This window comes from Saccostrea cucullata, unplaced genomic scaffold (assembly GCF_032062105.1).
Source record: "Saccostrea cucullata isolate Sc308-1 unplaced genomic scaffold, CSIRO_AGI_Scuc_v1 ctg2485, whole genome shotgun sequence".
In the NCBI taxonomy this organism is placed as follows: Eukaryota; Metazoa; Mollusca; class Bivalvia; order Ostreida; family Ostreidae; genus Saccostrea; species Saccostrea cuccullata.
In genome coordinates this window covers 181,225-207,491 of record NW_026926606.1, presented here as the reverse complement: position 1 = coordinate 207,491, position 26,267 = coordinate 181,225, and the positions used below count along the sequence as shown (strand labels likewise).

Genomic DNA, 26,267 nt, shown 5'->3' with positions numbered 1-26,267 from the left:
CCTTACCTGTATACTGTGCAAAACTATGGCGCATATTTATATAACATCAAACTTGGTAAGACATTTTACACAAAATAACATCCTATATCATCGCCAACATGGATTTATGGAGCGATGGAGCTGCGAAACCCAGCTGGTGATGCTAGTAAATGAGCTTGTCCGTAACGTTAAATACGGCAAAAGCTTCTGACAAGATCTCATACAATTAAATTACTTTTTAAACTACATGAGTATGATGTTCGAGACCGAAACCTAGCATGGATCAAGGGGCTCCTCAGCAACCATACCCAGAGCGTAGTTGTAGATGGCGAGTTCTCCACATCCATCCCCGTTACATGTGGGGTCCCTCAGGACTCTGTCCTTGGTCCCATCCTTTTCCTCGCTTATATTAACGATTTGCCGGAGCTTGAGAAGTCATCTACATTACTATGGATAGACAGGGATGTCAGTCAATGCTCCAAGAGAACCTCAAGCAACTAGAGAACCTTGTGGGACATTAAATTCAAACCAAGTAAGTGTCAGGTTATCCATGTAACGACATCCAGATACCCAATTCGTACCAACTACATACTTCATGGTCAGGTATTGGAGACTAGTGCCTCATCAGCTCGGTATCTGCGTGTCGATATATCGAATGACCTGAATTGGAGTAAGTACATTAGTCGGGTCACAAACAAAGCCAACAGCTCCCTTGGCTACTTACGCAGAAATTTACCGACCAGGAACCAACAGCTTCGGTCAGCAGCATACAAAGCAGTGGTACGTCCATTTGGTTACACTTATGAACCAAGTTGAGGCCGTATAGCGCAGACCTGCGAACATCAAAACTTAGTGTCTCATATATGCTACAAACCCTAGGTTGGCGAAGCTTACAACAAAGGAGGGGGGATGCCAGGCTTGTACTTATGTACAAGATCATGCATGGACTAGTAGCCATCCCCTCAGTTCAGTTCATTTCCCCCAAGTAGGACTACCCGTTCATTTCATTCCCTCATCTTTTGACAGATACAAACTATAAAAAATGTATATAAATATTTTTTCCCTCTTTCAATAGTTCAGTGGAACAGATTGCCAGGCAGTGTTGTCTCACTTCCACATGTTGAACATTTCAAACTGGAAGTGAGCAAACTGAATCACCCCAGACCTTAATTATATTACAGTATTTTTGTATCTTTAACTCCAAATACTGTTTTTCATCCATTTTATCTTCACTTATAACTTAATACTGTTCCCTTTTCACTGCCTTGAAATTGACTTTTCTTTACTTTTTTATATCTTTTAACCAGCTGCGCACCCTACTCAGAGTACTTGAAATTTGAGGGCGAGTAGTGTCGAGAGATAGGTAGATAGTTAAAAAGCAATGACTTTCGTAAAATGGGTCAATAGAAGTGTAACTCAAACTGCAATTCCTTAATAAAAACAGGTCGGGTGTATACGTACTTCCTTTTCATTCCTTTTTGTTTGACACTATATGCAACCCCAGATGGTTACCTTTAACGGTTTCTATTGTATATTTAAATACGAGCGTTGTCTCAAAAAGTCGTAGACAGGTAAAACAGTTTTGTTTCTCTTCGTTTTATTAAATTTCTTTCCTTGTCATAGCAAAGAAGAACATTTGATGATCATGCACTTCAAGTTTCATGATGATGTCACATCCTATAAGAAAATTATGAAAAAATAAAGAAAGAATATAAGTGTACACCGGCGCACGAAAGCAAGCGTAAATAACGTCTCTTATAACGTCATGATCCCTTTGTCTGCTTCACTTGCGGGTATTAACATTCAATATATATTTTTTTAAGTGAAAGACCACTCTTGATTAACGGATATATTTAAATTCACTACTGTCCGTTTGTTTTTTATTTGTTTTTTTTTAAGCTGATTCAAATTTCAGTCGAAATTTAGTCGAAAGATCGCCTTACATTGTAGGCAGAAGAGAATACGTATTGTTTGACGTCGTTGGCTGTCCAGATTGTTTTCAATTGTCTGCGTTTATCAAACAGTACTCTACTTCTTACATGCCGAAATTAACTATTTTCGGTACAGAAGAAAAACTCTCATTGAATATCGTGCAATTTAAAAATAACTTCTTTATTAAAATATGGTGTGTAATGTCACATCTGTACTCTTTTTCCCGTCTCCGATGTATATTAACCATATCAAACACAATTTATTATATTTCCGTGACGACGTCATTTTCATCAAACTCAATTTCAACGATACTATGAAAATCATGACACCGATCGTCTGTTTCTAATGATATTTATATGAAATTTTGACATAATACTAAGGTTTTTATTCTGGTTTCAGTGATTTAAATTTGAGTTCAATGTATTATATAGTACTAAAGAAATAAAAGCAAATGTAATAGTTATATGCGTAAATTATTCCGAATTTTGTCCGTGCGCCGACAGGCCTTATCGGCCTTTATATAAATAGTCTTAATATTATTAATATGAAAGATATGTATTTAAAAATTCACAATTTTAAAGAACATTGACTATTTTATGTCTTTGCAAAATTTGGTAAGTATTGGTTGCATGATTAAAAAATTATAAACATTGTCTACGACTTTTTGGGACAACCCTCGTACAGTTTATTCCTTGGTTTGTATCATTTCTAACTTTATGGAATCCAACTTCCCCAAAAAAGGAAATAAAATAAAAAGGGTCCTGAATAAGATATTGGTTGATAAAATAAAAACAAAAAGTCATTTTTTAGCATTTCTATACTTTATTAATTCAGGATTTTGTTCTAATCATCATCCTGGATGTTTTCATGTTCTCTCGTGATGTTCCCCAGTGTAAGTGGGTGATTGACTTTAATTGTTTTCCCGTATATTGTCCATTCAGGCTAGAGTACGAACAGTTGTTGTACCACCAAGCACCACGCTGATAGGTCTTTGCACATTGATCACCATACTTGTCATTATCACTGTCCTTTGTTGAGAACGGCATTCCATTTAAGATATGGCTACCAGTTATGAAATCTCCTTTAATGAGAATAAAAAAGATATTGTATGAAGTGTTGCAATTATACGTTATCAATATTGGACTTTTACGAGAAGCACTGACTTCTACAGTTGACGTTTACTTGGACATTTAAACTTGTATCATGTACGGAAGTACAGAATTGATAATGCATAAGAACACCTTTCTAGTTGTCATAAGTATGGTGTTATGGGCACTAACATATGAAGACCGGGAGTTGAAGGTAGAATGGTTAAATTGTCATTTTCTTCAAGGACAACTTATATGTGCATTGAAATAATCCTTCTTTTTAATTAAATTTTGAGCTAAATATTTATATCATGAAAGAGCTACCGTACATAGCCCTAGTGTAAAAGTAAGCGTCAACTGTAAAAGTCAGCGCTCCTCGTAAAAGTCCAATATAAAACAAGTGTATTCTGTCAAAATTATTATGGTGTAATAAGACCTAAAAATGAATTATAGACATTTTTGTATTTTTTTGCAGTACTTATGAAGCATTACTTTATACAGGGTTATTTTCGCCCTTTCTTACTTTCAAATTTACTACATTTTAAATTTCGCCCAGTCATAGTTTTATTTAAAAATTTATTCTGTATTCTTTGAATTCGCCATTTTATAAATTCGCCAAAAAGGGTAGGGCGAAAGGGTAAAAATAAAACTGAGGCGAAAATTTCCCTTATGAAATACGTACCGGGTAATACACAATTTAACTGCAAAAGGCACAGACCAGTGATTTGCTGATTAAGGAATAATGAAGAGGACGATTGTAATCTATGCCTGTATCAACTAATCTTCACTTTTTCACTTATCCCAAAATACATAATATATATCGGCACACAATTTACGTTCATCCACATTTCTTTGCAAAGAAAATTTACTGTAAATTGTATTTTTTATTGACCACGGGGTCATAATTAAACGGCATTAAATTCCTGTTCAATACACTGGTAGAACATTATGAGGATTTCTTAGATTGTCATTTTGATCTTAAATGCCGTTTAAGTATACTGTGTCAAATATCCGCAGAAAACCGAATCAGTGTATAAATTGTAAAAGAAAAAATCGACGCAAAAACAAAACAAAACATCTAAACTATTTGCATTGAATTTTATTTTCTCTACCCCCTCCCCTTTATGATAGTTCAATTATTGTTATACAAAATTTTTACTTAAAATTTCAAAAACAATAATAATATTACGGTTTCTTAAATTCCTTTCTACAGTTCTGCATAGTAAAAAAACCAATTTTCATTGAAAACCTTAATATCCATATTTCAATCCAAGTCCAACATTTTGTAAATGTTAAAAAATAATTCTGATTATTCACTTAACAATTCCTGCACAAAACATTTCAAAACTTTTGTAAGGGCGAATGTATGCCTATCATGTATTTTTTTAAAGGTAACAGTACGAGTAAAAAGAAGATAAATAATGTCTTCTTCAATGCCAAATAGATTCTCTGTCAATATCCCTTATTCTCTATATTTGAATCAATCCACGATATTACTGAGTTCTAGTGAAACATTTTTTTTTCTTTCTGCAGAAAGCGTTGTTTATCAAGTAAATTGTAAAGAAATGAAAACAAAAAAGAAAATACTCTATAAATATTATTTTCCCGAACTGTTAAACGAAAAATTTTTGAATATTCATTCATTGCGAGGAGCGCTGGCTTTCTTAGTTGACGGCTTACTTTTACATAGGACAATGTATGGAAGTTCATTTACGATATAATTATTTAGTAAGGCATCAAATTTAACGAAAATACAGCGTTATTTCAAAGCTCAAATAAGTTGCCCTTGAAGTAAACGTCAACCGACCTACTTTAACTCCCGATCCTCAAATGCCAGTGCCCCAGACACGATACCTTTGACCACTAAAAAGGTTTTCTTATCTATTATCAATGCTGTGCCTCGATACATTATACAGGTTTATATGTAAAGTAAACCGTAAAAGTCAGTGCTTTTTGCATAAGTCCAATGAGCATTATCTACTGTGAATTCACTTATTTTAATGGGGTTTTTATTAATTTGTTTTTAGGTATGGAAAGGCCCATCAATTGTAACTTTTTCACATAAAATACTACTCAATGATTCTTATCCAAGGAATCAAATCAACTGTTTTTCCACAATACTACGAAAAATTGACCCCACAAAAATTTGTAATTTTACAAAATCAAAAGTAATGTTCCCTACCAGCTGTCCCACTGTATCCACTGATTGACAGTTTATACTTTTTTGATTCATCACCAATAGAAAATTTTGAGTATTTTGCGTAAACTTTGGACCCAGAAAACTTCGTCATTTCTATACGTAGTTCTTGATCATCATTTTTAGTAAGAGCATGAATTAGGTCATTCCCTGTTTATAGTAAGATACATAACAAATACAGATATTAATGTGGTTAATCATTTGCATATAATATTTATAGTGAAAGAAGAATGCTTAATATGTTCATTCAAGTCACGGATTTTAAAAGTTTATTAAACATACCAATCCAAATTTCCCTAGAAATGTTCCCGAAACCTCTTTTGTAGTCATTCCAGTCACGATAAAAATTGGTTGTACCATCATACCTGTTTTGAATTACCTGTAATTCATTTTTGTAATTAATGCATGTTGATAAAACAGATTCAACACAATTCTATACATGTACTGAGAAAAAAAATATTCACCTGTGTATTTTTTTAATAGTTTAAACTCTTTGAAAGACTATTCCCTTTTAAGTATTTGTTCTCATCTAGACATGATGCATTTAATTTCGCAATTATCAAATCGAAATGTGAGTATAGTTACAGACCAAATGATTTTAAGCATAATTACCGTCCAACCCCCACCGTCGGTCGTCATGTCACAATACACCTTAACTTTATTTTTCCTGTCAAGGATGATTTTATAGATACCGTCCTTTTTCCTGGTAGAAGGGTCTCTTCTCAAAATATCAGCACAGTTTTTCCCGGTAACTGTAGCCAGAAAGTCAGAGTTTGTTATTAAAGATATTAAAGAAATGAATTTAATTTTTGAAGATTCATGAGGTTATGAACTACGACGCTTCGCGTCGGCATATTTCATGAAGCGTGTTAGCGCTTCATGATAAATATTCCGACGTGAAGCGTTGTAGTTCATATACCTCATGAATCTTCAAAAAAATTAAATTCATTTCTTATATTTACATTACTTTTTCTAATGACTTGCCATAAATTTACGCTGTTCAATTGTCATTTTTTAAACAAAACAGTGTGCACTATATTTTTTGACTTTTTGATGTCAAGAGCGGTATTATGACGTAACAATGGAGATATTCATGCTTATTCGTGATACATACCTAATGTAGTTCATGAGAAAATATACTGCATTTTATTTTGTAAAGAATCATAGGGAAATATTATTGGAAATGTAAATATGATGTAATATATGTCTTCAGAGTGAAAACAGTCTAATTTCCAATAAAATATCCCAATGAACTATTGATTGAATAATTTTTGTCCTTGTATCGATAAATAATTTGAATTAATCTTGATATATATAAATATGTTAGCACTAAATTATTATTTTTTGATATCTCAAAATGGACCTAGCCATGGCGACAAAGTATCTCACGTGCGGAAGACGACATTCACAAATAATGATGTAGATTTTTATATTCAGAGATCTTTTCTTTATTAAAATCAATCGGAAATATAAACCATTCAATTATCCGAAGTATCAAGCTGATCACTGTGCAAAGAACAATAAAATAGACTAGAAACTACGGAAGTATACACTTTCAATACATTCGGGACGGGCACAATAAAGTTTATTCTGTGGTTTGTTAATTGAATTTATCTATAAACAGTGACCTGATTAAATTGTTATATTAAGTTAAATTAATTTTTTTTTTCATTTTCTTTCTTCGCAATACCTTTCCGTGCCAAAAATTGCTCTAATGATATACCAAAAGGCAAGCGAATTTTAAAATGACGAATATCCATAACATGTTAGTTCATGAAAGTGTGAAGTCGATCGTACCATTAAAAATTCTTAATTGTGCAATTTTGTCAATAAGAATAAGGTCGATTGTTAACATACCGACTTTAAAGACATTCAAAATGGTTCCTGCAGGAAGCATGTAATTGGATGTTATATCCATGGACAGCGGAGTCTTAATCTTAGCAAATGATTTGGTGTGTTCCATGGATCAGAATTCAAGTAATTAGATATTTTATCTAAAAGAATTAATCCCTCACTTTCTATGAGATAATTCTATCATTCAGGCAATGACGGCTTTTTATTAAAAAACAAAACGAGGGCATTACCAGTCACCTGAGTATAATACAAATTTCATAGATGTCTTTCCTTGTCATAACTATACATTTAGTTTGTTTACTTTAATAGAATCCACAAGCAGACGAGAAGATTTTTGAAAGAAGTACTGCATTTTCTTTATGAATGAAACAGATATCTGTCCTAGCGCCAAAACCCCATGGCTCGGGCCATGAATTCTACAATTTGGGTAGAGGGGTCAATCATGCCAAAGGTTTAGCTGCTTGACTTCAAGGAGTAAAAAAAAATTACGTTTGCATTAATTTTCATGGTTTTAGCTCCACCCCTTAACCTCGAGGGGGCGGAGGAAATAAGTTTAACACTTTTACCCCTCTTCACACATAGATGCTTTGTGTCAATATTGGTTAAAATTGGTTCAGTGATACCAATCGTAACTTTTTTTTTTTTTTTTTTTTTTTTTTGTGAATTTTTTGTAAAAACTGGTTCAAATTTTATGCATAATTTTGATACTAAAAGCTTCGAAATACTTGCTTCATAAAAGATAATTTTGAAATGTGAATATCAGGGAAACTGTTTTACATCAAATGTACAAAAAGAAAATATCTGACTGAAGATATCTTAGAAGGAGTTATTGCCCTTGTCACAATTTCTCAAAGATTAAATACAATGTAATTGATTAAATAATGAAAACATACATTTTTAAAGTTTATATCTAAACAATATTTATCATTACACCTATTGAAAAGCATTATTTCAAAACACTTTGTTCTATAGGGTATGAATTTAAATTAATAAGTTTTGCAGAAAGACATGACATCACAGGAGGATGAAAATACCTTAAAACAAATCTATTATAAATTTTGTTTAATTCTGTGATAGACTTTACCTTTTGATTTTCAGGGAAATTCCATTGATTGTTTATAACTTAGCAATGATTTTATATGGGTTTATATATGCGTTGCTCAAATAGCATAAAGGAAGCGAAAACGTTAAATGAAAGACATAACTTCAGATAAATTGACACAAACCTAGATTTGTCACCATGGATTACTTTAACCAGAGACATCAAGGTTGGAAAGCCAGTAGTGGACAGACAATATCCAAGATATCAGCTGCAAGAGAGAAAAGAGAAAGTACACCATCAAATATGTGAAATTTTTTAAGGCGGCCTTCAGCCCTTTCTATATGAATCATATTTATTTATCTATATCTTGAGTGTCAAAAACATCTGGAAAAGAAAACTGACATGACGAAGACTGAAATGATATAATATTCCATCAGCAGTTCTTTTTCTCTCGTATAGAAGCCCTTGTCTGCTTTGACATCCCCTTCCATTCACACAGAGGTTAAGGCTAAATCATCTGCCAATCCTATATCTTTGCGCCAAAACCCTCTGAAACAAACGAAATAACACCAGAACGAGTTATACCAATCAAAATGTTTAAACGTGTATGCGTTTTAATGAAAAAAGATTGATTCTGATTTATCTAACTATCAGATTTCTCAATGAATATCTCTGTGCAAAAATGTTTTATGACTCTTAATTATGAAAAGAACGTTTCAAACGAGCATATTTCTCTGAACAACATCTAGGGTAGGAAAGGGATTAAGATTCTCCAGTTCCCTGTAAAGTAGGCAAATCTAAGTGGTGAAGTACTGAGGAGGGCTCTTACGGAAACACCAAAACGCTCTGTCCTGTTTTGTATTTAAAATGATTCAAATTAAACTTCAAAAACACGACGAAATACAACATACAATTTGGCTTATTTAAAAATACTTCGTACGTAACACTTTTAAAATTAACAGTTAAATTATTATGCTTTACCTAGATTCCTAAATGTATGCGAGGAATCTACAAGAAGCAGTAATCAGAATTTGAAACTACTCCCTTTCATTTTTCTGTGGCAGAAATACATGTACAGGAAATAGGTCTTGATAAACAGAACCATTTATGAATTCAATTTTTAGCAATTTGTTATATTAAGAAATAAATAAGAAATCACGCACAGTATTCAAGTTGAAACGTCTATTGAACAATAACAAGAGGCCTAAGGGCCTTATAGCTCACCAGAGTATAGTGTAACAACTTTCCAGCTAATGAAGTTGGTTCTTCTTGTTTTGACCTAAAGACATGATATTCACAATTTTTAAAGAGCTTTCGCATAATTATTAGAATAAGAGCATAGCATACTTACTTTGGTTACTCAATATAAAGATGTTGATCAGAGTAACGTTTACGCAGGTTGTGTATTTTTCTGCAACAGCTGTAACATTCATTTCCGTACTAACGAGCAACGAAAGCATTTTATTGTTAAAATTAACCAGGAGCAAAGGAAAAGATTTTCAAAGAATTCATGATTGTTCACCATATAATTATTTAAGCCTTGCCCTAAAACCAGAACCCCTGATCCAGGGACCCTGAAATTCACAAATTGGAAAGAAGCACCCTTCCACATCAAAATTATGAACATGGTTCATTGATTTGATACCTAGGAGCAGAGGATAAGATTTTGAAAAAAACATTAATGCTTTTTTACTATATAATCAATAGAGCCCCTCCCTAACAACTCAAAATGCAGGAAAGACAGACGTTGCAGCTTCTTGTTGAAGATGTTGTATACTTGTTTCCTGGCAAATCACTGTTGGTCAAATTTTTTTTTTCAATTTGAACCACACATCCATACAATTCCTTCCTTTAGTACGTCGGCGCACGGCTGACTGACCGACGCCAATTTCAATTATTGGTGCTCTTTGGGGATAATCATTTCTGCATTTTTTTCTTTATTCAATTGTCTCTGTTATATTTTGCGTACACGTTGGGACCTAGGTGTTCTTTGGCAGGTGAGAGTGACTGCCTCCAGAACTTCGCCCCACAGACGTCGGCACTCCGATAGAGATGAGGACATCTCATTCTCTGGAGGGGGACAATGTGGTAGTATTAGATAAACAGCATCCTACTAGCTTGGACTCGTGGGTTAACCTTTTAGCTCAATTGGTAGAGCACTGGACTGGAAAGCCAAAGGCCCCGGGTTCAATCGCCAGCAGAGGCAAAACATTGTCTCTGTTACATAAGAAATGTTAGACTTTTTTATATAGATTTTTTTAGAAACAAATTTTTAATAAAGGTATAACAAGTAGATGGTATAATATGCAGTTCATACACAGTTGTATGTATGTTTTACATAAAATAAACTAAATAACTGTTAACTTTGTTAATATTATTTACTCTCGCCTCATGAAAAGGTACATTTGTAAAATTCTTTGTGTGGTATAATAAATATGAAAATCATATAAAACAATATATACTTAATATATTCCTATTGAATGTTTCTACGTTTACAAGGAAATATTATAATTCAAGCAGGGTTTTAGAAAATTTCAAAAGATATTTGAAACGCTTACTTGATAAACGTACACTCTTCTGCTTTCCTTTCATATCGTCACGATTCAAACATTTTACAACGCAGCGAGAGCGTACCATCTTTCGATGAAACCGAAAGCGCAAGAGTCTATAAACATAAAATTGTCCTGCGGAAATATTTGTATGCATGCGCGGGCAACAGTCTCCTAATTTTCGTAAAAGGTTTTCAATCAGCATACATCGACTAATTCGTAGTTTATCTCATTGTTTGATGAAGACGACGGAATCAGCCGAGATCTGCCCAGTGGAAAGGGTCTATAACTGGGCAGCATTATTATACAAATACGAGTCATTATCCTTCGCGATTTATAAAGCTTAAACTGTATTATGTACTTGCATTATTTATTGAACAACCCTCGTAATTTTATAGTGCAATTTTAGCCGAACAGTAAGTTATTGTAAACCTATCTAGTTCTAAAAATGTCGTGAGGTAATTTTGAGGTGCAAATGGAAGCTTCGAAATCGACAAGAGGATCAACTACATGTATGAACTTCTGGAGCAAATTATTTGAAAAGGAAAATATCGCTAGAAAAAAAACTACATATTTGTAATTCTTATTTAAGTAAGTTAGTGTTTGATAAATTGATAAATAATCGCTTGAAGTGAGAGTGGCTAAAATGTAGCAAGGTACTTTGTGATAAAAATAAGAAGGGGTGTCCTGTATACGAAAAAAGTGCCTGTGCAACAGTACGTACATTCTACAAGAACGGCGGTGTCCATTTCTGCGGCTGGAGGTACATCATTGGAGGCCACGCACTGGTAGATTCCGTTACAGTAACGACTGACGTTATGTATCACCAGGATTTCACCCTCCATCCCAATATCTGTAAATGAATAAATTTGTCCAGAGGACATGAATGTCCCGTCGAGGGTATTTTACTAATGCAACATGAAAAGGTGTATTAGTGTATGAAATTTGATCAGAAGATCTTGAATAGTGATGCAGTTGAATTGTTTACATCTCTATGTATCAGCATATAAAGTTTGACACTAATTTAACAAAATTGAGGTCGAAGGAAATGCCAAGACCAAAAAACATTGATGCAATTGAAAAGATCTCTGTATCAGCATATGAAGTTTGCAAAATTTTATGAATGGTTTCTTTAAAACTAACTCAAACACAATTTGATAAGTGAGGTCGAGGTCAAATGAAAGGTCAAGGTCAAAAATATTAGTGTAGTTGAATTGCTTACACAAGTGTGTATCAGCATATGAAGTTTGACATTTAATTAAGAAAAAATGAGGTCAAGGTCAAAAGGAAAGTCAAGGTAAAAACGTTGATGCTCTCATCAGTATGTTTCAACATATGAAGTTTAAGGACAGACGAGACGTTCCTTAATAATAGATAAATTTTTGTCATTGAAGTATTGCTACTGAAATATGTTTACTCACAAAAAATTGAGGTACCTTACCAGGCATTTCTGCAAGATACCAGGGGTAGTTTTTCTTATATAATCCTTTGGGGAAGAAAAATAATTTTACAATTTGTTATGATAAAGTGTTTGAATTTTTTTTAAAAAGGGTTAGAAACTGGTTTAGAAATCAGAATGTTGCTAAAATTTTGAATATTTTTCATACATTACGAAGATATACAAAACAGATTTTGAGAAACGTCTCGTCTGACCTTAATAAAAATATCTTGAATGATTTCTTTAAAACTGAGCTAAACAATAATTTAAGGAAAGTGAAGTGGTCCCAGAAGGGAGGGGAATGAAATCCTTTGAAATTTTGTTTCCCTTCACCCATAAATGTTTTATGATAAAATTGGTTTAAACTGGTTGCGTGATTGCAGAGAAAAGCCGAACATTTTCAAATGTTAACGCACAATGCACATTGACGCACGACGACGGACGAAAACGGATAGCAATAGGTCACACTGAGTTTGTGTATTACAAGCTTTAGACCCTCTAGACATATACATGTATTACGGGTTGAAGAAGGTAGACGTGTAAATGAAAATAAAAATTACAAAATATGCTTATTATGTGAGTTGAATGATATAATAGAAGATGGATTCCATTTCACATTAAAATGCCCTGTATATCAAGATATCAGAATTCAATATATCAAACAGTATTATGGTAAAAAAAACTACTGTCTTTAAGCTAATACAATTGATAAGTGTTCAAAATGTCAAAGAAATGTCTAAATTGGGAAAATATTTGCTCAGCGCTTCACAACGAAGAAAAATTTATTAAATTGTTTGTAAAATTTGAAATAAGCACAAAACAATGTGTAAATTTATATGTTTTATCGATGTGTGAAGTTTCATTCCATTCGTTTAAACGGAAATCAATTTACTTTTGTTTAAAATCAACTTGTTTTGGAACCGCGGAGCACACTTAACGGAAATGTAACGTCAAAACATAGCCTCAAGAATTCCTAAAAAATAACATCAATATACATTTCACAGAATATAATCAAATGTCCTGCCATTAAATTGTTTTTCTAATGCTTGACATGTATTTTTTTTTGCGTTTTTTGTATAATTTCCTTTTAAATGTTTCTATTTCTTTTATTACATAACTTTGCTTTCACAGGATAAGCAACTCTGAAGAGCCTATGTCTTTCCTTGACGTTCCAACTTTTTAAAGTTTTTGTTCAGATTTTAACAGTTTAAAAACTGTTTCTTCACAGATTGTCCTTATCCGACACAGAGTCTTTGTCACTCAAATACTGCATGTTCAATGTACACACTAGCGCAAATCGCTTATGATATAGTTTTTTTTCACTCCTCTAACAGTTTTAGAGTTTTTCCAGGATTTTTCCTGAGTAAAACAAAAAAAAAAACCATTGTCTTCTGTTCAATGACGTCCTAAATTGTCATAGTTTTTGTGGTTTTCAATAAGGACTACCTATTTTCTCAAGTTGAGTTCTGTTCAACAAAGCAAAATATTAACCGTAATTTGGAATACGAATCAATGTCACAATTCTAAATTTGAATTTTAAGATTGTTTTTCGTTTTTGCTCCAATTTACAGAAAATATGACTACAGGCATTATCTAGTCGTTTGAAACTTACTAAATGTTGACCTGCTCCGCGACCCGCTTTTTGCATTTTTCAAATCAGATTTTTCTGGATAAGTTTTGAATACCTGGTAAGTTGTAAAATTAAAAAAAAAATGCATACAAATCATTTTAATTCATTGTTCAAATATTTTTTCCAATTTGGATTATATATGACGTCAAATAAAAAAGATACGACAGAAGTCCACGAACTTTTCGAGCAATCCTGGTATGTTTGTAAATATTTATCATATAACTGAAAGATATGAATATATGTATTGTTTATTATACATGTAAATGTCTGATGTGTCATATGGCATAAGGAAATAAAGATTTGATATTATATCAGAAGAGAAAAGAAGTTGATAGTGTGCCTTAGTTTTACTGTTTAGTAAAAGGCAATGTATTTACACACAGCTCTTTACGGAAACTACCATCAGCACATGTGCAGGGGATTGGGTGTTACGTGGTTTCTCCACCGTGTAAATGCATGAATCTCTTTCTCCGCTTCCCTGTCGTTTTATCTCTGATGTTACATTTACTATACCTGTCAATAAACAGTGAATGGGACAGGATGAAAAGTGAGTCGTATGAAGTAATAAATGGCTTCCGTCATGGAATTTATGCAGAAAATAAATTCAAATTAGTAATGATTGTTATATTAATTTGATGAATTCCAAATATTACCAAATATTACCAAATCTTTTAATTCCCAAAAAAACAAAAACAAGAACAGAAAAAACATGCACACACCCCATAAAACAAGAGGTCCATTGACCACATCGTTCACCTGAGAACACTGGCCAGGAAGAATCAGATCGGTATTGAAAATCTTTAAGGAGAGGAGACAAACTTAAATTTACACTACCTCGATCGGGACGCTTCTGTATCAATATTATTAATCAAGGCTTTCCTGTTTTCAAGCAGGAGAATTTAAAATACCCCCTATGTATCCCTACGTAAAACTCTGATTGTTTATTGTTGTCCTATCTACCCACCCTAAATTAAAAAAAAACATATGTGAAACTTATCAGGAGTACTAAAGTAACTATTCATTCTATTATAAGGCTATATTTTTATTGGACTTTTTTTTTACATTAATCAAAATATATTGTTAAAATAAATACATCATAACACACGCTTTTTGATATGATAATAACGATAAAGACTGGGAGGGGGTCGAATAATTTAGTGGGTTGTATGTCCTTAGTTTAAGATACATCCGTTTGGAGTACCATGAAAAAGGGCAAAAATGAACTTTGACATCTTGAGAGGTCGAAGGTCAATAATGCAATTGTAATAGCTTCCGTCAAAAAAATGAATCTACACTTCACATGTATGATTCTTTAATAAATGACTAATTATGGCTTTGTGATTCTTGAGCAGAAGATTTTTTTCAAGATAATTCCTATATATTCTTATGCAAAGCTTTGACCCTTTATTTTTCCCCTAGCCCTGAAGGGGGTCATAATTTCAGCAAACTTCATTCTATAATACCTAAGATTGTTTCTATATTAATATGACTAAGACTGGCTTAGTTGCTCGTGAAATGAAAATTTCAAAAATATTTCCCATGTAACGTACAAGGAATATACATGTATAGGATTTCCTTTAACTTTGTCTGAGTTAGTGAGTGGAATGATTATTAACACAGCTCTGTCTGATTGTACATCACAAAATACATAGATTTTCTTTTATTTAGAGATGGGTAATGTGTAAAATACTACTTGCATCATCTTTCTACCCTATGTTCCCATTGATAGATAAATATTCTTCCTTTTTACTACACCCATAACTTAACATCATTCCTCAGGAATTCCTCAAGGATACTTGTCACTAGTGACTTTTCTACGTTTATTTTGCTTTTTCTCCACAAGTTTTCCATCCCGTATTCTTATGTATCCACCACAAACATGATAATTTGATATTCATTTGAAGCATTTTACAGTAGAAAAAGATTTCTACCAAGAGAGTGTTTCAAATATGTATATGTAGAAATAGGTACTTTTGAAATACATATTAATTGAGGTCTATCGAGCACTTTTTTGAAAATAAAAAATTCAATAATATCAATAAATATGGGAAAATGCACTAAATCACATAATGAATAGAATGTCAATCAAAATCAATCATTTTACTAGTTAATTTTTTTTTAGATTATTTTTTATTAATGTAACAAACTTGTGTGATGGTGATGTCAAATATACAACAAGGCCGTTGCTTTTGGTGTGAGAAAGACCGTCTATTTATTATGATGGAATCAATAACAGTGAACCGTGCGAGCACAAATTCTACACAGTCGCTATTTTTTGGAATATCACCCTTCGTCAAGCACTGTTGACTGTTGCTACGTTGGAGAACGTGGCTTTCATTATTCAGCGGGCAATAGAGTGTTTTAACAAATGTTTCTCGACCAATCAGATTCAACTTATTTACATGAAAGCATAATATATTGAAATAACAAATTATAAATATTTAGCATAAAAACTAAAAAGCCTTAATCATGTTAATCAATAAACATGTACAATCAATATATCACATAACTTTATAAGAATCAAAGGAACAAATAAATTACTCTAATGCGCTGAACAGACAGTATTTCGATATACAAGTAGTTAAATACAACACAATAATCATAAAAACCTAAAACCTAAAACTATTGTACGAGATCGTTACTAACATAAGAGTAAGCTAAAATTATTAGCTGCTAGACTAAGATCAAGATGAGATCAACTTAGAAATTTCACACAATACAGGTTGTGCCTAAATAAATAGTCTGAGGACCAAAAAACTCGATACCTTGTTCAAAATAAAAACAATTACTCGTCGTATGCTATCTTAAAAAGATGAGTTTTTAGATCCCGTTTAAAGCTAAAAGTGACGTCTGGAAACGGAGAGCATCCGGTAAGCCATTCCACAAAGTTGCTGCTGCATGATCAATGACACGTTCCATATGTCTCCGTGTGAACACGAGGTTTCACAAGTTGTTTAGAGTCATACGAGCGAAGAGTCCTTGACGGTTTATAGACTGTTATGAGTTCCTATAGATATGATGGTGATGTTCCCTGGAGTACTTTGAAAGTGTATAAAAGGATCTTTAATATGTTCTGAATTTAACTGGTAGCCAGTGAAGAGATATCAGGACTTCGGTGATACATGTATGATCATGCTTCTTAGTTCGGGTGACAATCCTTGCTGCCGTATTTTGTACTCTCTGTAGCCGTGATATATTGGTCTCTGTGTAACCGAGCAGTTAATGGCAAATGATAACTCAGATGTTGGTATCCATTTTATTTATTGAAGAATTAGAATAAAGACATTGACCTATAACAAATACAAAGAATACATTAGAAAAAAAAATACATATAGTTTCATAAACATTGACAATAAGTTACCGTTTATGCAGTATACATATAGAAGATAGAAAAATGTACTGTAGCAAAATGAACTTTGAACCTACAGACAAAATATAAGAATTTACAGAGACAACTTTAACTGCAAAAATACGATAAAGTATAAACTTTGCAATTAAAATAATATGTCAACGCCAAATCTTTAATAGTAAAGTAACAAATAATTAAATATGAAAGTTACATACCACAAGATGCATTGGATATCAGCCGGATATAATTTCTTCTTTAAAAATGTAATACTGCCCAATTTTGCTTAGTTTGAACGGTTACTTATACTCAAAGTAAATTAAAACTATTGGATAATATCAAATGAGCCAATGAAATTGAAGATAAAGATATTTAAGTATAATTTAGATGAAACGAAAAATAGAATGATCCCAAAACGAATAAATACATAAGATAAATTATAATAGTAAATTTGGTCTACCACATCTGTAATTCCATAGAGTAGTCCATTTCCATAATCAAGTCTTGATGTAACTAGAGCAACAACTAGAGTCTTGCAAGCATCTTCTGTTATGAATGGACGAATTCGACTTATATTTCGTAGGTGGTAAAAACAGGATTTGGAAACTGTGCTAATCTGATTCTCCATTGTAAGTGATTTGTTTAAAAAACACTACCAAATTCTTCACACAATCTGATTCACAGATGACAGAATCATAAAAAATCAAGTTGGTGTGTAAAAGATCTTTTAAGCTGACTCTTTGGTGTAAAAACAATAAACCCAGTTTTATCCTGGTTCAATTTTCGTAGATTTGCGCACATCCAACTTTTCACGTTAGCTAAACAAGTTTCTAGTCGATTTTTCAAGTCTCGCCATGTTTCGTAAACAAGGGACTATTCAGTGGGAATGGGTAATTTATAACAGCATTTATATATAAGCTGCATACACTAGACAGCTACAGGGTATATATAATATTTAAAATCAACAATAAACAATCTTAAAAAAATATATGTGGCTTTCTGCCAGGTCGCTGCTTAGTGCTCCCTTGTTTACACACACGTGCAAGGTGATTGTTTCGTCCGCATGATCAACACTCTTTGCCATAAACCGGACAATGTGCTTTATTCTTACGTTGTCGTAAACCACAGTACTCACAACTTACTTATTGTTTGTCTCTAGGACCTTTCTTCAGTTTGTCTGACAATGGTTTAGTTTTTTTTTACAAACTGCACTTTTTCTATCACTCGAAGTTGTGAACTTGACTTCTCACTGGCTCTACAAATGTCAACACAACGCCTTTCTCTTTTAACAGTTTCTTTCTCGTGTGATTGTCCCTTATCCCGAGAACAATCCAATCTCGAATCATTTCTTCTTCCAGTTCACCGAATCTACAGGTTTTCACATAATGTTACAACATAGCTGTCAATTGTTTCATTCACCTCTTGCTCGTGTGTCACATTTGTCTGACCTATGCAAATGCACTCTGGTACTTGCAGTACTTTGACATCTTTCTGATCTTCATCGTCTCCAAACATAAGACCATCATAAACCGACAATTTATTTAAAATTTAAAATGGCGTCAATTTGTAGCCAATTTACTAGTACCTCGGATGTCCAATATCACAGGAATAGGAATATTCGTTGGGACGTACACTCTCTGTGGGTCTACTACAACACCCTCTACCTGATTTTCCCCATCTCCGTTATTCATGCCGAAAAAGGATGGACAGCATTCACCAAAATAAATGGTGCACATCTGTATTTCTGACACCATGTAACGTTTATTTAGAAAAGAAAAACATACAGATCCTCTGTTGTGGTCCTGCCCTATCCCTGGGTGACATGATTGGAACAAACTTGAATCTACACTACCTGAAAAATTCTATTTTGATATGACTAATCATGGCTTTTCTGTTCTCGAGAAGAAGATTTTTAAAGACATGTATATCATATGTAATCTTATGTAAAACGTTGACCCTCTCTTGTTGCCCCTCAATATACACCCTCCCAGGTAATGATATGAACAAACTTGAATCTATAGTATGTAATGAAGGTATCACAAAGTTTCACAAATTCTTAATTACCTCCCTTGCAAGAGGGTATGACACTTCCCGGAAACAAACTCCTCCCAAGGATGCTTTTTGGAAAATTTGGTTGAAACTGGCCCAGTGATTTTGAGAAGAAGTCCAACATGTGATAAGTTAACAGACGATAGAGGAAGACGGACGCTGAACTCTCTTTGATCAGAAAAGCTCACTTGAGTCTTTGGCTCAGGTGAGCTCATTATAAATACAACTCAGATTATTGCTAGATTACATCATCTATTTTTCACCTTCCACTGTGTCTTTTAGAGGGCGCCTGTACCACTTCACTCTCGGCGTGGGAATTCCCGAGACGATGCAGGTTATGTTGACAGTCTCTCCTTCTTTTGTTAAGATCTCTTTCTTTTTCCCGATTTCATTTTTGTTTAGAATTTGTGAAGGGACTGCATAAGAGAGATTTAATGAAGTTTTATGCTGAGAGAAGAATACTTCCCATGGAAAACGTTACAATTCACCAATCAATGCATTCTTTACCCGAGTCTTCTTAAAGATCGCACTTGTACTCTTATACATTACAAACAATCAAAACATGTTCAATATAAAGAAGACAATAAATAAGAAATAAAGAGTAAAATTTTTTTTTCAAACATTAAATTAACTCGTCAGAAATAGTTTAACTCTTTGTGTTAATCCCACAACCATAACTTTGATATCTAGACATATAACGAGCGCTTACTCCAGAAGGTCGTATGATATAATCTCGGTAGTCCGAAATATCTTAACGTTTTCCAGGCTTTTTCACGATTGTGATGTTTTACATGCCAGAAAAAAAACGTCAGAACCGGTGTAAAGACGAATAATGACCCCCATCGAATAATGACCGGGGGGGGGTCATTTTTCAACGACAAAAAATGACCCCCTACCCGTAGTAAAAAGTCATTTTTTGTAGAATAAGTGTCCTAGGGGTCATTATTTTATATGTTAGTCCTATAAAAAATTGACCCCCATTGAAAAATGACCCCCTTTAAAGTGAAAAGAGATTCTTTAATTGTCAAGTAAATAAAATTTCTTTTTGATATTCCTCCTTATAGTGTTTCCTTAAAGACTGATATTCCACTTGTTTTTAGAAATCAAACCTGCAACAATCAGGTTCCAATACTCTTTAATAGAAAAATTATTTTTTCCCTTCATTTCAATGTTTAGTTTGTATAAATTTGGCAAATCCTATTTGACAATGAAAGAGGAGGAAATTTTTACCCCCCCCCCCCCCCCAAAAAAAAAATACGCTAAATCTAAAAAAAATGAAAGGCAAAAATATCAATAAATCTCTATACCTTTCAATAATACTGAAAGAGGCTCTAGATAAAATATTGAAATGAAGTTAAGCCTTCACACAAGTTCTATCATATCATAATTTACTTCGCCATGATTAAAGCATACTTTAAATGTAGGTGGGTGTTTACTTGAAAGTATTGTGGTAAAGTAACAGTTGAAAATTACTAGAATAGTAGATTATTTTAAGCTTATTTTTAGTCCTCCTTATAGAAAAATAAAGGTAGAGTAGTTTTTTTTGTTGCTTTTGTTGATAATCGACTTCCTCCTAAATAAGTAAGGGGGTGGGGTGGGTATAACACCTAAAAATATGCTCTGTAAAGCTATGGGCTAGTGTAAAATACACATTCTAATGCAAAAACTATATAGACATAACCTTTTGATTTAGCACACAATATTTATTACATTTCTTAATTCTTGTTTTACTCCAAACTTTTACCCAGTTCTGAGTATATTTTTCAGAGAATATGAAAATCAGAACAAACATTTTCATTTTTGTAACGTCTTCTTTATACTGTATCATAATATGAAAAGTTAATTGAAGACCATTTCTTTTAATGTTCCTGTAATCGAAGATTCGGGGGTATATAATTTTATCGTGCCCGTCTGTTTGTCTGTCTGTCTATCTGACGGTCTGTTTCTCCGCAAAAACTTTAACCTTGACCATAACTTTTCATTTATTGTAGCTTTGCCTTTCATATTCAATATGTGTATATTTCTTGTGACAAGACCTTACTTTGGGTACCACCAAATTTGACCTTTTGACCTTTACCTTGGGGTTTGTCCCATTTTACACAAAAATGCCAAATTTTTAATTTACTTTGGCTATAACTTTTAAACAGTAGATACTAGTACTCTCATACTTCACAAACGTAATCCTTGTTACATTAAACCTTTCTTAAGAAACCATCAACTTTGACCCTCTGACCTTTGAGTTTGACCTACCTTTCGAACACATATCCTTAGCCATTAATTTTGAACAGGTGGTGCTAGGGCTTTCCTATTTTGCAATTGTATTTCTTGTGAGAAGACCCTACTTTGGGTACCATTATATTTGAATTGCAATTAAGAAAGTTTATTCTTCGCTATGTTGCCATACAGGGGTAAAGCTGTTTCATAAACACATCTTTTGATATATAAGAGGAGTTGCAGATAACAGATGGATACCCCAAAGCGTAACAGACGGACGGACGGACATACCGATCAATATATACCCTCCCGCTTTTCAAGCGAAGGATATAATAATATATTATACTGCTGTTTTTTTCTGTCAGTTCGATGATTTCCACCATCGAAATCTTTACTCCTTTAGATTCTGAATCATCGCATTGGCCTTAAAATATAGCTTTAATCGTATGTTATGAGATCAACATATATCATCAATTTATTCCAAAAAAGTTCAGGTGAGCATTTTGGCCAACATGCTTCTTCATCTAATTTTTTTTGCCCCCTAAAAATTTCAGCTTTAATCCATAGGGAGTCATTTTTCTACGGGGGTCATTTTTCTTTACGTGGGTTGTGCAAATTTTTAGGTTGGTGACACTTTTTTGACGGGCAAAAGGGTCATTTTCTACGTAGGATATTGACCGGGGGTCAGTTTTCGCTGTTGAAAAATGACCTCCGGCCATTATTCGATTGGGGTCATTATTCGTCTTTACACCGGCGCCATTATGAAAACTGGAAAATTCGCCGTTTCCGATAAGAGCCTTTTTTCGATACTTTCGAACAAAATTAAATGGCGAACTTACAAATTAGCAATAGCACAAAGCCTCGAGTACTAGCCAATATCGATGAAAAGAAAATATAAATCCCCATTTCGATACAGATCTTGCATGATTTTAAAATGCACAAAATGACGACAAACCTCGATGGTATTATAAAATATTTTAACCGGACTGAATATTTTATAAACTACCAATAAAAACAATGTTGGTGAGTACTAATAGCATTGTTCCACTGATAAATTGTGAATTCAGCATTTAATTCGGTTCACAAGTATCGAGAATCAAGAGTCGAGAGTCACGCCAGACATTGCCACGATAAAGATCCCTCACTGCTAAATTGTCCTTAGTGACAAGTAAAGGTCTAAAGAACTTACTCGGTATATTGAATATCTTTTCCCCCACAAAAATTAAATTTTGAAAAATTCTTAAAATGTGTTGTATTGTATAAATTGTATGAAAAATATAAATTTTCAAAACATATTATAGTTTCAAAGTAGGTTATTGACAATTTTTTTTTTAAATTATGACGTCACAAACTCGTCGGATGTTGCATTATTTTTCAGAAAAAGGACAAAATGGACAAAATGTCAACGATTTTATTTATAGAATTTATAGAGCACATGTCTGTTCAGGAACGATATTTGCATATTTAATTGATATTATTATTCTACACATTATTTCAAAATATTGAGCCTGAACACACCTGCGCTCGGTGATTTTTACTCAAAATATTGACGCAATTTTTACATTTTTCTATAGATATCATGGAAATTTTAGATTTACGTCATTTTCCTGATGTCATTTCAAACATATGACGTCATTGCTGACAAAAATATTCAGTGCTCTGAAGTCAGCATGTATCCCCCTGTTTTAAAACATAATTAAATATTACTCCGTCAAAGTTTGATTTTGTGGGCAAATATTGGTTACTACCGAATAAAGTTCTTTAAAAACTGTCACTGGTATATAGTGACGTCTTTTTATGATTGAAAATTACGAATGAGATTCTCACTTTTACATGGCACCTGATACCACCTCTGATGTTTTGGAGGTCCGTGTTTGCTCTGATCCTATTTTTTATTGTTTTGATATTTAACCTTGAATACTGTTCGTTAACTTCATATATTTCTCGTAAAACAACGTACAATCAATCAATTACAAATAATTACTTAAATTCAGTATTTTAAATAGTGATCCAAAGAATGCCACTGTTGCATTTTGGAAATTAAGAATATCATTTGCTATCTTTATTTATTTTTTTGGTTGCTAGCACTGTCTCTGGGCTGCCGTGTTCATTCAAGGATAACTTATTTAATTTTTAACTTTATTTACTATATCTTTTACATATCTGCTAAATAATATAAAGAAGTGCTGAAAAAAAAATATAACTTACCTAAAACTTTAAGCTCCACGAACTTAATTCTAACCGGAAATGTGTTGGTCTTACAAGTATAGCACCCGCTATCTTCTACTTTGACATCTCGAATTAATAGATTCCAATCTGAGATATAAGGTCTATCAATTTCCATTCTCTCGTCATCAATGACTCGCTTTTCTTGAAGAGTCAATAATGTTGAAAATTTATCCAACCAAAGGACCTACAAATTTAATATTTATCTAAATAATAATAGTCGAAGCAGGAAAATGTTAAAATTATAATTGCTACTATAGATTCCTTTTTGCGAGAACTTATTATTGCATAATGGCACTTTACTGTCGAATCACATTAAATTCGCGAAAAGATGATTGATCAAGAGATTTTTCATTTATTTCAGCACCTTTAAAAAAAGTAAAAGCGAGTAATTTTATTTTGAAAACCGTGCTTATCGTGAAATCAAGCGATAATTAATTCTTCGCGTATATTTGGGAATTTACATATTTCTAGAGAAAGTATCGTAATGGTATCTCATTAGGTAGAGCGAATACACAAACAAAAGGACAATGGGCCTTATAAGTCACCTGAGTACTATGTAACAACTTTCATTCGATTAAATTTGGTTCCTGTTTTAAACAAAAACCATAAAATTCCAATTCTGAAAGGGACACCATTGTTTATCATAATTTTACACTTAGCATGCTTACTTTGGTTACTTAATACACAGAGGTAGACCAGAGTCAGAAAAAGAAAATGCATGTCCATTTAATATCCACCAGTTGAGTACCCCCATCCCACAGGAACGACTAACCCTGGGGCCACACCTTTCAAAATTTTGGAAATTTTATCATAAATTTGATTTCATCATAAATGGTTGATTTATACCAAAGAGCAGATTTCAAAGCATTTATTAATCTTCAGACAAAGTACCCCCCGGTACCCCTGGCCCAGGGGTCCTGAAAATAGTCATTTTGGAAAAGGAAATTTTTCTTCATCATAAATATTAAGTAAGATTATTGGCATAATACCCAGGAGCAAAGGAAAAGATTTTCAAAGAATTTATGCATTTTCACTATATTATCATTATAGCCCCACCCTAACACCAGAACCCCTGACCGAGAGGGCCCTGAATTTCATAAATTGGGGAGAAGCATCCTTCCTCTATAACTTTGGACTCTGTTAGTTTGTTTGATACCCATGAGCAAAGAGAAGATTTTAAAATAATTGATGCATTTTCACTATATAATCAATCGAGTCCCGATCTAACACCAGAACCCCTGACCTTGGGGCCATGAAATTCTTCATTGTAGAAGAGGCAGCCATATTCAATATCACTATGTACCTGGTTAGTTTATTTTTTTGCTCAGGAGCAGAGAAGACGACTTTTAAAGAAATAATGCATATTCACTATATAATCTATATAGCCCCAACCTAGCTCTAGAACCCCAGAGCCTGGGCCATGAAATTCACAATTTGGTAGAGGACTCATGCAATGCTAATTATAATCATGCTAACAGTTTGACTGTTTGATGCCCAGGAGAATGTCACAGGGTGAATAAATTAATATTATAATAAATACTATATAATTTATGTATTATTGATTTGTGACCTAATCTACTAATCATCATTTCATTAGCTTCATCATCATTTTACCTATACAGCATAGTAAATTACAATCCTCTGGAATTTACTATGTGTTAAGCTAGTTCATGAAGTCGCTCATTAATATTCATGGGGTTGAATGCTCATTGGTTGGTTTGAGAGTATAAAAGGTCAAAGGTGTTTGTGTCAGAATGGATTGAAGGTGTTTGATTGGTTGATATTTTAGTGTGAGAAGTGTGTGAGTGGTTTTACTAGTTTGGTACCAAAAAACGCATGCTTGGCGCCAAACACTACTAATAATTCAATCCACCCTAAGACAGTCAGGAGAAAGGAAGAGTTTATCTCCTCTCCATATAAACAGTCTTTTATTTAATAATAAAGACAGCTTTATACCTGTCTAGTCGGTCATCTTCTAACTTATTATTCTTGTTATATTCATCATCAAAGTCATTGAAATAGAAATACAAAAGAACCCACCAGCCATGCTGTTGTTTATTGATGGTGTAATAGATAGATATACTGTGGCTGTGACATACTTATAAGTTAATAAAATGATAACAATGTCGTATAATATGTAACTACATGTATGCTTATATGTATATATGCTATAATTCAGTGTGTCTAAACCTTTTTTTCTGAATAAAATTACCCTAAAACAAAACGCAAGGCTCTTGAGTAACATCATTTTGACATTTTATAATTTTACAACTGTCGCAGAACAAGATATTTAACTACATAATGTGTAGTATAATTAGTTTGGATGAAATGAAAATATTTGTTTAACGAGAGGAATTACAATTAAAGATTCATAAAGAGTTTCTAAGTATATAGTACCTTATATTCTCCAAGATACTCAACCGAACATGGCAATATAGCGGTTTTACCCTCCACGACTGTAATGTCGACAACTGGGGCATCAAAACGCGGGCAGAAAGCGATTTTAGCGAAAATATCTAAAGAAAAGTGTGAAAAAACATTTTATTTGCATTTGTTGCAAAATCACAGCTACATATGCACTTTTTAAGCTCACATTATTTTTCGCACAATTAAGGTCACATTCTTCCTATTAAAACTTAACTTTAGGCTTATTGTACTTCATTACGATGACATAACCTCAACATTATTAAATGATTCATGTCAAAGGTACATGTCCTTTT

General features: G+C 33.1%; 2 protein-coding genes across 2 annotated transcripts; both read right to left on the bottom strand.

The window, feature by feature from the left end:
* Positions 1 to 2,741: 2,741 nt before the first annotated feature.
* Positions 2,742 to 7,159, bottom strand: LOC134272222 (fibrinogen-like protein A). The gene is made up of 5 exons (XM_062754470.1): positions 7,054 to 7,159; positions 5,809 to 5,948; positions 5,479 to 5,575; positions 5,182 to 5,346; positions 2,742 to 2,992 (listed from the first exon to the last, which is right to left on the bottom strand). Exons 1-5 carry the CDS (start codon positions 7,157 to 7,159, stop codon positions 2,742 to 2,744), a joined length of 759 nt encoding a protein of 252 aa, XP_062610454.1.
* Positions 7,160 to 9,323: 2,164 nt separating this feature from the next.
* LOC134272231 (immunoglobulin superfamily member 10-like) lies at positions 9,324 to 26,042 on the bottom strand. The gene is made up of 6 exons (XM_062754482.1): positions 25,945 to 26,042; positions 23,527 to 23,731; positions 19,368 to 19,520; positions 14,142 to 14,222; positions 11,366 to 11,494; positions 9,324 to 10,757 (listed from the first exon to the last, which is right to left on the bottom strand). The coding sequence occupies exons 2-6, from the start codon at positions 23,660 to 23,662 to the stop codon at positions 10,705 to 10,707; spliced, it is 552 nt and encodes a 183-aa protein (XP_062610466.1). The 5' UTR covers positions 23,663 to 23,731; positions 25,945 to 26,042; the 3' UTR covers positions 9,324 to 10,704.
* Positions 26,043 to 26,267: the final 225 nt, after the last annotated feature.

Excerpts from the sequence above, each read along its gene's own strand:
- LOC134272222 (XM_062754470.1), bottom strand. The coding sequence starts at position 7,159 with ATGGAACACACCAAATCATTTGCTAAGATTAAGACTCCGCTGTCCATG. Across the intron at positions 5,576-5,808 it reads CCGACGGTGGGGGTTGGACG|GTAATTCAAAACAGGTATGA; the intron begins GTAATTATGCTT and ends AATGAATTACAG. Across the intron at positions 5,347-5,478 it reads TTCTAGGGAAATTTGGATTG|GGAATGACCTAATTCATGCT; the intron begins GTATGTTTAATA and ends TACTATAAACAG.
- LOC134272231 (XM_062754482.1), bottom strand. The coding sequence starts at position 23,662 with ATGGAAATTGATAGACCTTATATCTCAGATTGGAATCTATTAATTCGA. Across the intron at positions 14,223-19,367 it reads TCTAAAAGACACAGTGGAAG|GTATAGTAAATGTAACATCA; the intron begins GTGAAAAATAGA and ends GTTTATTGACAG. Across the intron at positions 10,758-11,365 it reads CACCGCCGTTCTTGTAGAAT|ACTCTTGCGCTTTCGGTTTC; the intron begins GTACGTACTGTT and ends TTATGTTTATAG.